Source organism: Arctopsyche grandis, chromosome 9, assembly GCF_051622035.1.
Source record: "Arctopsyche grandis isolate Sample6627 chromosome 9, ASM5162203v2, whole genome shotgun sequence".
Taxonomy (NCBI): domain Eukaryota; kingdom Metazoa; phylum Arthropoda; class Insecta; order Trichoptera; family Hydropsychidae; genus Arctopsyche; species Arctopsyche grandis.
Window position 1 is genome coordinate 15848933 of NC_135363.1, and position 15640 is coordinate 15864572.

General features: G+C 33.8%; 1 protein-coding gene across 1 annotated transcript in view; it reads right to left on the bottom strand.

Moving 5' to 3' along the window:
• Positions 1 to 1462: 1462 nt before the first annotated feature.
• Positions 1463 to 15640, bottom strand: part of Reck (Reversion-inducing-cysteine-rich protein with kazal motifs) — a 31423-nt gene continuing 17245 nt past the window's right edge. The window contains exons 4-16 of the mRNA XM_077438775.1: positions 13718 to 13754; positions 5860 to 6042; positions 5582 to 5758; positions 5259 to 5506; positions 5052 to 5184; positions 4698 to 4839; positions 4348 to 4625; positions 4120 to 4269; positions 3827 to 4006; positions 3538 to 3745; positions 3309 to 3463; positions 2210 to 2349; positions 1463 to 2134 (exon numbers count right to left, since the gene is read on the bottom strand). Coding sequence (XP_077294901.1) covers positions 1478 to 2134; positions 2210 to 2349; positions 3309 to 3463; positions 3538 to 3745; positions 3827 to 4006; positions 4120 to 4269; positions 4348 to 4625; positions 4698 to 4839; positions 5052 to 5184; positions 5259 to 5506; positions 5582 to 5758; positions 5860 to 6042; positions 13718 to 13754 — 2688 coding nt within the window. The 3' untranslated portion in view covers positions 1463 to 1477. The remainder of the gene's footprint in view (positions 2135 to 2209; positions 2350 to 3308; positions 3464 to 3537; positions 3746 to 3826; positions 4007 to 4119; positions 4270 to 4347; positions 4626 to 4697; positions 4840 to 5051; positions 5185 to 5258; positions 5507 to 5581; positions 5759 to 5859; positions 6043 to 13717; positions 13755 to 15640) is intronic.

A 15640-nucleotide genomic window follows, 5' to 3' on the forward strand; every position in this document is an offset into this window, starting at 1 on the left:
TGTACAGCTTCCTACTAAATTATATAAATATAAGTCTTCGCATTGTTACATTTCTAGATAAATCTAAATGATTACATATGTAGTGATTAAGATAGAGAGCATTATTTATATAAATGAATGATAAAAACAATATAACTATTAATATTTTTCGACGCACATAAGATATTTTTGGTTAAGAATATCACGATTTAACTTGAATAGATCAACTGCTTCTTCCAAAATTGTTTTGACATAATACAATGCATACGAAAATCATCAAGGCACGACGTTATAACTTATTGTTTTAAATTTACAAATTGTTTTCACTTCTGACCATATGGAAGACTCTTGATCGTTGACAATAATAAATCAATTAACATATTTAAACTAATTTTAGCGTGCACAGTAACATTTTGTCATATTGAGTGTAAAAAAAAACTGTTTTCAATATACATAGTATGTAAATACTAAAATTACCATAGCAAATAATAATTGCATTTTACTGATTCAAATTTAATAATAAAACGATGTGACTTCAATGGCATAAATAAAATTTTTTGCATAATGTATAAAATTTTAAATCTTTCTTCGACAATGTGCGTACATTATTTTATAAAAAAAATATATTTATATTTACAAATATTTTAAACATTAAATACACATAAATAATACATATATTATATAATATACATAAAAAGCATTGGCACCGTGAATCCACTTTAATATAAAAAAAAATAGTACAACAGTCATCAATAATAATTATCAGAATATTTTCATATATATGTATATATATATTATGCATAAAAGTATTCTAACAATTTATTATTAATGATCAATATATACCTTATATGCATAAAGCCCTAATTATAAGTTAAATATATAAGCTATAATGACTATCTGATCTCTATATGGATTTTTTGAAAGTTCATCCCAAAAAGGTTGTTGCTATGTGAAGTCTTAAAAATGTATAGAAAAAAGAAATTCTCCAAACTAACATAAAGAAGTACAATAGATTTTGAAATAATTGTAAAAATAACAGTATTGTATATTCAATCTACTAACATTCATTTTTAATCAACCAATCGCTTAATTTGGCATATTTTGATGTAAAAATATTCAGATTAAACTCAACAGCAATACTACTTACTGAATATTTCATTTTAATAATTTCTTATAAACTATTGATAATATTGCACAAATAACAATAAAAATACACATTTGTTTTCAATATATTAATACTAGGAATGAAATGTATATGTAAATTAATTATTTCACATTTTCAAAAGAACTTCTTATCAATGGCACTTCTAAGAGTATATATTTAACAGTTTTTCGTTTAAATGTATGGCACTAATTAACTCAAAAACGCTTATTTGGTAATTTGACTGAAATAAACATTACAATATACCTGTATCATAGATAAAAATAAAAATTTAACGAACAACAAAAACAACATATTTTTAACAGTCTTGTGTGTGACATTCAATTTTCACAATTATCATGATATCTTGGTGGCTATCAAACTCAGATAAAAGCTTGTCGTCAAACATAACAAATAAAGCACCATTGATAAGTCACGATTGTTTGCATTCGACGGTAAAGTATGCACATCGGTGGCAACGGTCAAAGCGCTCAAGCTCAATTCACTAGCAATCCTAGCACTGTGTCTTCGAATCATACTTGCTAATTTTTCAGATTCTCTCACACAAGCTTCCAGCTGCAGATCTGACGCTTTTGCTTGTGTACTTTGCACCATTACAAAAATTTCAAGTTCAACGGTTAAATAGCCTCGAACAACGCACTCGGCAACTTGTATGTGCCGTTGGAGAGACTTCAAAACGGATTTCAAAGTTAAAGCCGTCAATGAATGTCCTCGCAGAGCATACAGAGCCCTGTCAATCTGTTTTCTTGAATACAGTAGCTTCATGGCACCTCCACAAACCGGACAGCAAGCTCCTGGTGGCGTAAAGCCCACACAGTTAGGTTTAGTCAATGGCGGGCAAGTGATATGAACAAAACTACACTTTTCAACCATATAATCAGTTATTAAACCGACTGCTATACATGGTCCTTCATAATCTACACTGATAAAATCAGCCCAAGCCGCACACTCTGACCGATAAGTGTTTCCGTTCATGCCGCACACCTCTCCAACCTAACGTGTAATTGAAAAACATTAATAATCTAATAATATTTGATTTAAAAAATGTTTTGTAAAACTAAAATATACCTTTGAACACTTAGTAAGACACTTTCCTATATAGTCAAGTCTCTTTCCAGCAACAAGCATATAACAAGCGTTCTGATGTGTCTGTCCATCAGTGTCACAGACGGGATCATTAGGATGAGTCACACAAGCTGTAGAGTTGACTAAAAAAAGTATTTCATTCCATTATTTGTTATTACTTTACAATTAAAATAAATATTAAGTTTTGCAAAGCATATGCTACGGTCGAAATGTATTTTCAGTTTTAATATATTACAACTGGCGTTTTAGGTCTCATATTCGAATACAATTCAACTAGTAAATTATAACTCTACAACTGCAAATACACTTTCAACAATGTGCACCAGTTGTAATATAACAGTTAAGTTTTGACAGTTACGATGTTTTTACGAATGCTTTAGAATTCAATAATGTGTTAATATTTGCTAGGTATTGCGAATAAAGGTAATGAGTATCGTATTACGATAACTCAAAGAATGTGTTAAAAAAAAAAAAAAAATGTGACTTTCCAACTCAATTTACCAGTCGAGTAACGTTTTCACGAAGAACTAACTTCTCCATCTAACCTGGTACCAACTTCTAGTTGAAATGTATTTTCAGTTGTAATATATTTTGATCAGTTGGAATGTAATTCACCATATAAATCAACTTAACGTGGGTTAGACGGAAAATATTTCAACTAGTCAAAATATATTACAACTGAAAATAAAATTGAACTATAACGCAGTTGGTACTAGGTTAGATGGAATATGTTCCAACTAGTCAAAATATATTACAACTGGAAGATACACTTCAACCGTAACACCATTCTATTTGAAAGTGGAAAGAGTCCAATTTTTAGTTCCAAAAACAATATTTCTGTATGATTTAATTTACAAATTGTTATCATATCATTTAATTCGATATTTCCAGAATCTCGGAAAAGCAGAATAAATGTATTACAGGCTACCAGTATTTTTAAATATTGTTTAATGTAAATACTTAAAGTTTTGTCAACTATTTCTCTAAATGAAGAAAAAATGACTTTTTCCACTTTCAAATATAACAGCTTATAAATATATAGGCAGTTGTAGAGGTAAAATATAAAAAAAAAATACAATACCACACATAAATTGAGGACACGGGCGATGCATCAATGATAAACAAACTGTCGGATTGGACAAACATGTAGAGTTGATTGGACAATTCGCTTCAGCGCACAATTGCTTAGAAGAACATGCACCAAATTCTATATCGGCATCTCCTAGCCCGGAACATCTACAAATTGAAAAAATATATATATAAACATCACATACTACATGAATGTAACTGCGATATTTTAAAACACCTACTTTGCAAGACAAGCACTCGGATATGTGTTGCCATCTGAACCACAGACTGGCACATGATGAGGTGGACAGTTGCACGGAAGCCTCGTATACGGAATCAGTCTGTCGTTTCCCACAATTCCACTATCGATAATATCGCATTGCTTCTTACTGCATATAATCTCACCGGCGAAACAAGAGCAAATATTGCACTCCATATAGAATATTGAGCCTAAATATAATAAAATTGCACGTGCTCAATAGTGTCTTTAATTTGAAGGTTCGAATGTTAAATATTTGAAATTATAAATACCGTGTTGTATAATTTTGTTTGATAAAACGCATGTGTCATATGATATACAAGGCAATGGTTGACACTCATTTATGACACCTTTATTTGAGCATCTGCATATTTTCAAACATCCTTTCTGAGAATTTGATATTGGGATACGGACATATGTACCTTCTGGTACTAAAAACTGACTTGCTTCCCCTAAAATACACATTTTTATGTAAATAGTCAGTGATGATATCATTGAAATTTATTAAATCAACATTGTTTAAATTTATAAATGGTAATTGCGGTATCATATATAAATTTTATACCTAATGGACAACCGTTATTGCAAGTATACGCATTACATGGTCTTCCATAAGGGCAATTTCTGTTGATGGAGCATACTTGAGTTACATTACATGGGTCTCCTTTGCAAGGAGAAGAAACTTGTTCATACGGTTCCATATAAGGATTGTCACCTTAAACAATAAAAAACATAATTTAATATTATATCACAATGTTGTAGCTACAAATACAATATAAAATGAAAAACTTACTTGGCTCCATAAAATTCTGTAAAGATATACATGGAGTTTCCGGATCTTCCGGTGACAGTTTGGCACAAAGAGTTGCTGCATTGTGGTCACCGTCGACTTTCGTCCAATCCATGCAATGTGACAGAATTGAATAGCAATCCTCCTTGCAGATTCTGTTAGCATGTTCTAATCTAGAGCACGGTTTGATTTGAAGCGTACAAGCGACAGCTTTCCACACATGCGGCGAACATTTTGAAATATTCTTCACTGGCAGTTGAATGCCGAGTAAATTCAGGAATCTGAAATGATATAAATACATCATAAATACATATAAATAATAGATGTGAATGTTTTAAACGTATTTTTCATACCCTTGCGTTTGCCACAATGCTACATCATAATGTGCAGCTACGTCAGCATGAGGATTGCATGCTCTGAACAATTCAGTTGGTCGGTTATTGAAGTTTGTACAATATGACAATCCATCACATCCTAATTCACATGGTTCTTCAACTGAAATAGTACAATACAACAAATCGTCACATAAAATGATTTTCTGCAAAACAAATCCAACCTTAGCAATATTTTGACTAAGACTACGTTGTCAATTTTTTTTTGATAATTCAAGTAAAAATTATAGCATTTTACGTTCAGTCAATTAATTACAATTCAAATCAAATTATAGCAATTACATTGAATTCTACAAAAATGAAAAAATTCCATACCTTCATCTATGCAATGAACTAAAGCAGACTCTTTTGATTGTTTGAGACATTCAGTGTCGAACTTTTCCCATCTGCCAACCCAATCATTGGTAAATGTGTTCAAGCAAAGTTTTTTACATTGAATGGTTGTAGACTAAAAACAAAGTATTATAAATTACAATTATTAATGTCGAAAATTTAAATATAAGTATGTGAATAGAAAATAACCTTATGACAGCAGTGCAATTTGGCTGAATCAATTCCTAAACGGTCAATATTCTTAACTTCATTGTCTTTGGCAGATTGTGAATAGGCTCTCAAAAAACATTGCCATAAAGGATCATGAGGTAGAGGAGGACCACAACCGCCTTCTTGTAATCCATCAAGTAATTCTTGAGTTGAAGATTTAATCTTCAGACCTTTCTTACATGCCTCGCGACACAAATTATTAGTTGACTGTTCGCAACAGTGTACGTCTGTAAGTTAGAAATGAAAGTTCAACACTAATTCAAAAATTTAAAATATGTATCATCAAATACAAATATTCTCACATTTATGTGGATTACTAGCAGGAGTAACTTTAGTGTAATTTCTAATGCATTGCATGACTTTTGAGCTGTTGTCTTCGCAAGCATCCGTGACTTTGGACCGTTGCTCTCTCGTCGGTGTGAGCCGGCTTACAAAAATATCTTTGCACGCTTCGTGACAAGTTAACGACTGAGTATTAGCTGAAATATACAAAACAATAAATAAATACAAATTTCAAAAGACAAATATTCATTTGATAATAAATATAGTTAATTAGATAATAAAAATAGTTAATAAATACCGCAACAATCTTGCCCATATGCTTGACGATCCAAACAACTGAAGAAATGAAGCTCATCACTTCTACGACAGGATGATAGCAATGGCTCAGATGAATCTGCTGTAGAACACACCCTCTGACACGGTCCTGCAATTGCATAGCTACAGCACATCCGTCCCCACCATTGGGATCCACGTACCACTTCTGGAATAAATCAATACAAAAATTGAACACTTTGATAATATTAATTATTTATATGTGTACATAATTTAGCAATATGATTAATCTAAGCAATTGAGTTGGCCCAATTGTTGAGTGGGTGACCTCGAGGAACTCCACTACCTGTGGTCCTGTTGCAAAAGGTAGCAAAAGACAGCACCATTCGTGCAGCAGGATGCAAAGCGTGCACGTGCGACCACAGTAAAAGAAGAACCACGACACCGATAACCATAAATAATGACTCTGGGACTCAGGTTTGAACCACGATCTGCCCCCGTCGAGCATCTGGTGGTACCCGACCAATGTGGACAGGTTGAACGCCACTGACATAAATACCAACTATCATCGATGATGATATCAATGTAATTTTATGATATTGAATTTTTTTATCAAATGATTCCCATCTTATTTGTTGATTTGATATGTTTTTCGAAATTTGAATTTAAGTATAGAATTTTCAGCTTTTAATAAACCCGTGTATTATTGTAGATACAATGAACAATTTAAATTATTTAAAAAAAAAAAAAAAAATTGTATGTATAATGAAAAGAAAATTTTAAATCGTGTTTTTTTTCCTCAATGCTAATGGTTTCACTCATTCATTCATCATCAACATCATTCGCAGTCATTTGTCATTAATAATTATTGGGTGAAGGCATCTCCAGCATGTTTTCGTATTTGTGGGCAACTCTCATCCATCCAATGGGATTTCATCCACTCATCTCCCTTACGGCCTTCCTTGCAACCTTTTATATTCTCTCGGGTACCATTCAAGCACTTATTTCGTCCATCTATCGTCCGTTCTTTTAGTTAAGTGACCCGCCCATTACCATTTCATACATTTATTACTAATACGAAATAATTTTTTTTTTCTTATATAAACGTATTGCAATCTTAACTCTAAAATAAAAAGAAAAGAAAATGCCATTTTCATGGAAACGTCAAAAAGGTAAAAATCGAGATATCTAAAAAATGTTGGTCAAGGCAACACAACTGGAAAGTCTTTAAGGAAACATAAAAAACATGATCAAATAATTACATTATTAGAGTACTTTACTATATTTAGAATTGTTTTTTAATATACATACATACATATGTAATCAAGTTTCATTTGCATTTAAATATATTTGATATATCATCATCTACAGCCACTCACCATCCACTACTGGATAAAGGCCTCTCCAACACGCTTCTGTACGTCTCTGTTTTACGAAACTTTCACCCATCTCACCCCACACATTTTACTAATCTCATCTACCCATCTTCCCTGCGGTCTTCCTTTTACCCTCTGCATTCTTGTTTGCATTCTTTCATTCTTTCGGGTACCATTCGAGCACTTCTTTTGTCCACCTTTCGTCCATTCTTCTAGCCACGTAGCCCACCCATTACCATTTCAATCTCTTTGCTCTATCCACTATGTCCACTACCCTTGTCATACTTCTCACCCACGTGTTACGGTTCCGGTCTTTCCTCGTTATGCCGAACATACAGCGTTCCATACTTTTTTGAGTGCATTGGACTTTGTGTAGCATCTTGGCGTTCATTGTCCATGCGTCATCACTGGCAAAATGCACTGATCGAAGATCTGTTTCTTCAGGCAGAGTGATATTTATTATTTAAAAACAACATTCATTCGTCCAAATGCTCTCCATCCTAATTTCATACGTCTCTTTATTTATTCTCCATTACTGCCGGATATGTCTACCATTTGATATATACATACATACATATAAAAGGGTGTCTGACTTGGTAATTATATATTTTAATTATTCCATCAATTTATTGTAAGTAAATATATACCGATATAGACATTTTGATATAATAAAAAGAAAAATCGTGACACTTTCCGCGTCTCATACACATACATATTATATTATGAATCACAAATTTTCAAACGTAACGCCCACTGTGCGATATTTTAACATTTATTTCACACATTTTACTACCGTTTTCCCTTTCGTATGTTTTACATTATTTTATTTTATTTGCGTACAATAATAACAGCGCGATAAATCTCAAACGGTGTCGTGTTGAATTTTTGGTCGCGACCAACCAGAGTGATCCGAGTGATTTATCCGACGCGAGAACATGTATATAAAAAAATACAGCGAAAGGTTCGCGCATCCAAAGGGTTATTATGCACTTTTTAAATTTTCAGCATATTTTAACACGCATAAATGCATGCGTCACGTCACGCTCATAACTAGAGAAATAAACACACACACACACACAACGAAATAGGTATATTCAATTGAACCAATAAAAAATAAGCTCGAAGCTCGAGAAAGAGAGTTGATCGTCCTTATGCATCATCGTTAATAAGTTAATTTGTTTGATTGAATTGAATGGGCAGAACAGTGGGCAGCATTCAGAGGGTTAATATGAGAGTTAACCCCCCAGTTCTATGCAGTAAACGAGACCAGAGATCGGTAACTTTTTATTGACAAGGACCGTTTCAACGCATAGTGACAGTTTCATTTGAGTAATCGACTTTTATTTTTATTTTAATGATTACATGCATAAATCATATGTGCCATGGCAGGAATCACCCCCAAGGCGATACATATGGTTAAATTATTTATGTACATCAGTACTGTTGTGTAGGGGTAGGTTCAGGACCCAAATGAAAAACTAAAGTCGCTTCACAGCATTTATTCAACGATTCAAAAGGTCCACAAGGATCGACCGCTCACTCCAGAATACCGTGTGTACCTCCCCATAAAGGACAAGTTGCCCAGCATAGCATCCCCGATCTGTTGGCGTGTCTTTTGTCTAAGCATGTCGAGTCACACCCTCTCGCCCGGGTTTATGAGAACTCCAGCGTATCCTTTGTTCGGGCACTTACTGAGTCCCGATAGCCGAATCCGGGGTATCTATAGTTCGCCCACGAATGCACTTAGACAGTGAATACTCTCATGTTCCCACGTTACAGTACTAACACTTTTTCAAACATAACAGAACATAGAATACAATGACATCTATGGACAATCAACAAAATTGTTGATATACACCAAATTCGTGAGATGTACATTATGTAGGTAGCATTTTATAAGATTCAACAAATTCGACATGCTAATAACTCAAATTTGCGAGAAACTGAGGGGGGGGGGGGATACCGATAAAGACTTGTACTCACTGAGCAACTAAAATTTTATTATTATTAAAATTTATACTGTATTAAAATTTATACTGTAAAATTTATACGGAACAGGCATCGTTTTTCAATACTATCTCGATGACAGTTTACATCGGTGAAACCACTATACTCGTACAGTGGTATTTTTTTTCATTTTTGCTTAACCCATAGGTCGAACGTTCCCGACGCCTTGTTTGGAAGATGAATTATTAATCAAAATGCACGTCGACGATCAATTAAAGAATGCAAGAAGATTTTTCACTAAACGATTTATCGCCTTCCATTTGAATCAATTGAATGTATGCATCAACCATTATAGTACCGATGAAAATCTCTCGTTATGCAATACTGAAAGTTGTAAACTTGTGCATTATGTAAATATTATCCAAGATGAGTGTCGATTTTGTTAGACACTTATCTCGCTACTGCAACTGGGTACATCGAGTACCTCTTCAGATGCACCGGGCTACCGGGGACGGGTCACGCTTTGGTGCAGCCAGATTCACCCAGACGATAAACCTGTGGAACACAGTCAATAGCAGACACTCCCAATCCATGTTACTCCTAATGCGAACCTATAATCAATATTTAATAGCTTACTAGTATTCGGAATATAAAAGCAATGGAAAAAATACTGAAAGGTTGCAGAATCAACAATTGACAAAGATTCCTTAAGTGGCTCCAATTTGAAAGTTTTATTAAGCTCGTGTATGAGGATCGGTACCCTTTTGAAATTAAATAGCTGGTGTATGCATTCTTGGTAATATTAATTCACATCGCAATGCAAACAGCGTCGCCAATTAAAAATATCCACTCCACATTTCAGTAGTCTTTGCAGAAGGCAACTATCTAAGTCTTTAAATAATAAAGTTATGACATTTTTTTTTTATTTTATTACATTTCATACCATGAAGGCCTTACAGGTAAACCCCATTGCGCCTTCCTGGCCAATTACAAACAATACAGCATTTTTATTATATACATAAGTTGCTGAATTACGAGACACTGAAAACTCGCAAATTAACGAGACATCTATGAATTTTACATTAATCATACTCAAGTAGTGGTGACATAGTAGGTAGGAAGGTTTTTAGCCAATTTTTTCAACAATGAAATCAGAGAAAATTGGAAAACTCTGATAGGAAACGATCGACCTGGAGTCACAAATAGCCAGGTCTGACCAGCAGCACTACAGATATACTCAGAAAAATTCTTCTTAATCGAGGTCAGCTCATGGGATTGAACCCGGCGCCTCTTGGTGTTAGGCAGAAGCTTAACGACCGAGTTGCTGCTGGCTAATATGAATAACATGAACATGCTGGATAACATGAACCTTTAACATACATAAACCTCAAAATAAACTATTCATGTAAGTCAAAACATAATTGTCTCCCTACTGCAAACAACTGTGAAATGAATTACATATGTATATACAATGTATGTATGTGTACTCCTTCTATTTTTCACTTTTTTCCCAACTAAGATACTAAAAAGTTCCAAAGCACTATTAGTAATTTGTCATTGATTTCATGAAAGTTTGACTGACGATAGTATCATTTTTTAAAAAACAGATTGAGGATAAATTTCATACTCTTATCTAATTTTATTATAGTATATTTCACAGTCCAATTGTAAACTTCGTTCGTTCATGAGCATTCTAGTTTGTTCATACACGAACCAATCTAGCCAGTTATAGTGTACACAAAATGATAAAATAACGAAATACATAGTTTGTTTATACACAAACTATTAGACTTAAACTAAGAAAAAAAAATCTCAATCGATTTTTTCATCCTCTATGTATGTATGTATATACATATGCATGCTTTCCCGGGTTGCAATATTTCAAAAATTAGCGGAAACGGAAAATATAGCAACGTTGAAATATGGTTTCTATGGGATTTCCTTTTTAAATATGTACTTTGCGTGTTGACAGCTAAAAGTTTCATGCGACACCTGGTAAGTCTATTTGAAGGTAGCTTAACTAAAACCAATAGTTCGTGTATGAACAAACTTGTGTATTCATGAACGAACTAAATGTACACTTGGACTGTAGCGTACATAGATATGTATGTATATATACATAAATAAAAATGAAGTGAATAAAAAAGTTGATAGTCGAGGATCATTTATACTTTTGGCGTTGCATCTTGTGTATTTGAGTGTCTTCTTTTTATTGTTTAACAAACGTATTCAACGCTCACGCTCGGCGACAATTAAAATAAATTCAAACAAAACGTTTAAATATCTGATAGCGTTGATTTATGGGTAGTTAATGCTGTCAATTAACGAAGAACGAGCACGGGGTCGGACACGACCCGACAACCCCCCCATAGTCGCGCGATTGCTACGGTCGATTGTGCTACTTGAGACCAGTAGTAGCACTAACCTATGCATGTATGTACGCTAGAATTATTGGGTTTTGACCAATTTAAATAAATTATAGTAGTACATATATTGTACGAATAGACAGTTGTAAATAAATGAATAGTAAAGGTGAAAAAAAGTACGTAAAAGATCAAAGCCAGCTTGTATCTGATTAATGAATTGGACATTTGTCAACAAATAATATAAAATGTTCACAATCCCATTAGCATTTCTATTTCATCTTGATAGTATGCGAAGCTGTGCCAAAACAATATTTTATTACATTGTAATTTTCTATCCACCACTGCCACCCGCCAGGACATGTGTCATTCGTAGGGCTTAACCTTAAATATTTACTAAGAATAATATTCCAAAAGTAACCTTTTGAAAGATATGTGAAATGCATTACTATGCACAAATTAATTAATTAAAATCCATACATATGTGAACGCCAGAGCACCGGTATAAAGTCCATTGAATTCAAAGAAATATGGAATGCTGTATGTTAAGCATAACAAGGAGATATACCTATAGAAAACGGAATGTGGGCGAGAAATGTGACAAGCGTATTTGATAAAATGAAGAGAGTAAATGGATTTGAAATGTGCCGATAACATATGTAGCTAACAAAACGGACGATAGAAGTGCTTGAATGATAGGTGAGAGAATGAAAAAGGGTGCAAAGAAAACCACATTAAAGATGTGTGGATGAAGTTAGAAAAATGTGTGAGATGAGATGGATGAGTTTTCCAAAACAGAGACGAATGGAAATGTGTTAGAGAGGCCTTATTTCAGCAACGGATGGTGATCATGTGGCTAAAAGAATCGACGAAAAGATAAACATCCTAATGGTTATAGGGCTTACAATACCGGTTTACGGTTTACCGGTAAATATGTAGGTGAAATTTCGCCATAGGTAAATACCGGTAAATTTTAATATTTACCGTAAACCATTTTATCGTGAATTAAGTACATATACAACCATATTATTGCATAATATTACATTAAAAATCGATTCAAATGGCGTATTGTGGATTATGTTGTCTGTAATTTGTTTATCAATTTGAAATATGGAATTTATTTGTTTATCAATTTTAAATATGGAAATTTCAAATTGATAAATTCACTGGTATAAATGCGATCAGACGGTTGTTTCAATTGTGATCAAAACTTTCAAATGGGTCTAACTTAAATAAATAAACATGATTAGTTAAAAATAAAAATAAATATTTATTATCACGAATGTACTTATGCACATGCAATTATATGACATTATTCACCTGAGATTTATTTTACATTATTTACGATTCAATATATGTACGTTATCTTTTTTAGGTAACAACATACAGTTATCTAATCCACGAATTTTTTTTCATTTACCGGTAAATACCGGTATAACGGTTGTAGTAAAAATAATTTACCATTAGCGGTTTATGAAATTTGACGGTAAATTGCAATCCCTAAATGGTACCCCAAAAAGTATAAAATAATTCAAAAACGCCACAAGTGGGATGGGTAAATTAAGTAAAGAAAATAGTTTTAACAGAAATTAGTGGATATGGAATGGTTTAAAATAATCATGATGGTGCAATAAACTTCAAAGAAATATATTTTAGTTCACGTGTGTCAAAACTGAACAGTGTTTTAAGCGCTTGTAAAACGATATTAGCACAGTGTTTTACGTTTATTACTCAGCAAGGAAAAGTTTGGCAATAAACAAATACATTACTACAATTAAGTACAATATTATCACGACAATTGTGCCGCAAAAGTTCAAAACAAACAACGTAATGACTTTGATACGAAAAGTTTTCAATTAATTCCGAACAAATTATACAGTGTGTGCGTATAATTGAATGCAGATTTATTTTAGTGGTAAATTCATTAAATAATTCTTTCAGACACTTCAAACAGCCGTTATTTAAATAATTTTATAATTTTCGCATAATTTTCACGCGTTCGAAACGAGATTTAACGGATAAAACTAGTTTTAACAAACGAAACGCGACGCGCTTTACCGAAATGTGAAAATAATAAATATTAAAACACTCGAGCGCTGAAATGTTGACTGCTTCATTTGCGGACGAGTTCATAAAGTTGCCGCTAAAATTACTCGATAAATTCAATCTCGAATGTAAATAAACAAAGTGCTCTCACCTCGTATGGTCTGGTTCATGCACCTCCAAAATTCGATCTGGAAAAAACAAACGGAACATGTATTATATAATTAATAGGTTAATTTCACAGTGTCTGAACTATTCGGACGGCCGTATGTTTTCTATGTACACTCGTATGATAAAAACGAAACAGATGCCCACGTGTCACTTAATTCGAGTGTCAAATAAATATTTTAGTAATCTGTCCGGACGCATGTCCGCCCCCGCGTCCTATGTTTCTTTTGGGTGCTGACAAAAAACTGAAAATGTACAGCGATTGTCAACTATGCACTCCAAGAAGCCTGGTCTCTTACTTTGAATGAATTTCATTATATCTATCTAAATACTCTTAAGAGCTTCCATAGTGTAAAAGATGCATTGACTGTAATAATCTAGTCAAACAATTCGTTTATATTATCGTAATACATAGCAACATAGCTCAGTCGTTACCGTGTAATGCTTTCAACTGAGAGAACATGGGTTCATTCCCTGGCATTGTATTGTTGGCCAGACCTTGGATATGTGTATGTAACTCCAGGTTTTTATTCAGTCATGGTGTTAATCTATTCGTTCTATAGTGTGGTTATGTACATACATAGATGTAGAATATTATTCTATATCTAAGTGTACCAGCCAGTACTTAGCCAGCAGTTTGGCTTAGTGATAGCGTATATATTTAGCATCACTGAGGTCATAGGTTCGTGTCCTCGCCACTGCTGGTTAGATTTGGGGGTTTTGTGACTCCAAATCGATCGTTTCTCTATCAGAGTTTGCCAATTTTATCTGATCATTGCTGAAACGGTTCCTGAAAATTGGTATTAATCTAATCCTGTTGTCACAAAAATCTGCCTGTGTATAATTTGTATTAATTATACACAGTAATCTGAAATCCATAGATGTCACTATGATTATTATTTCTGATTAATTGTTATATTCTATATATTCTGATTGTATATGTATGTATTACTGTATTTCTGATTTCTGATTGTTTATGTATTTCATTAACGTACACCCGTCGCATTGGAGCAAATCTGTAATGGCGAGTGTGTATTGATTTGTGACAATAAAAAAATATGAATATGAATCTTGGAATCCACACTTAATATAATGTACACATTTCCGTACTGTTTACCGTACCATAATGTTTTGAAACAGTTTAGTGAAAAAGGTTGATGACATCTGATGTTGAAATTAAGACGGCGAGGAGCGTCAATCTTCACGTATTTAGAGCTAAAGAGAGATATGAAATGTTGTAGAAAAACTTGTGCGACGAACTTTTTCCTTCGTAAGCCGACTGTAAAATAATCCTTCAAAGATTCACCACTGACCCGTTACTGCCTTTGAATTGAAGATTCGTATCAAAGTATCAAAGTATGTACTAAGCGCTGAGACCCAGCCCAGAGAAAGACTATTTGTTCAAGAGCTAATTAGGTTTGATCTCGCCGAAAAAAAGAATAGATTTAAAAAAAGAAGTCCGCAATCAATCCGTACGACATCTTTTCGCTTTTATCCCGTCACTCGTGAAGAATCTGCTCGAGTCGGCACAAAAGCTCCTCTGCTGAGCGCGAAACGGGCGTGATGAATCGCCCGCTGGGCTTAAGACAAAAGCGACAAACGACCGAGGAAGAGAAGAGGGGCCAAAAGGCACAAAAACTCAAAAAAAAAATGATGAAAATGCGAGCGTATATGCGAGACGGTCATTTGTTCCGTGAATATATTTAGAGCGGATGCGAACCGGAGACCTAGGAAGAGGACGTTCAACCGTTGGCGACAATGATGGCTCAAGAAGACCCAATAAATCTGTCAAGTCGTCCACCACCTCAAAGGGAGAGACAGACAGACATCCCTCGAAAAAAACAGAAGTTCGATTGATGCAAATACACCAAAAGCTCATTCGGAACGATGCATTTTCAATGAGAGAAAG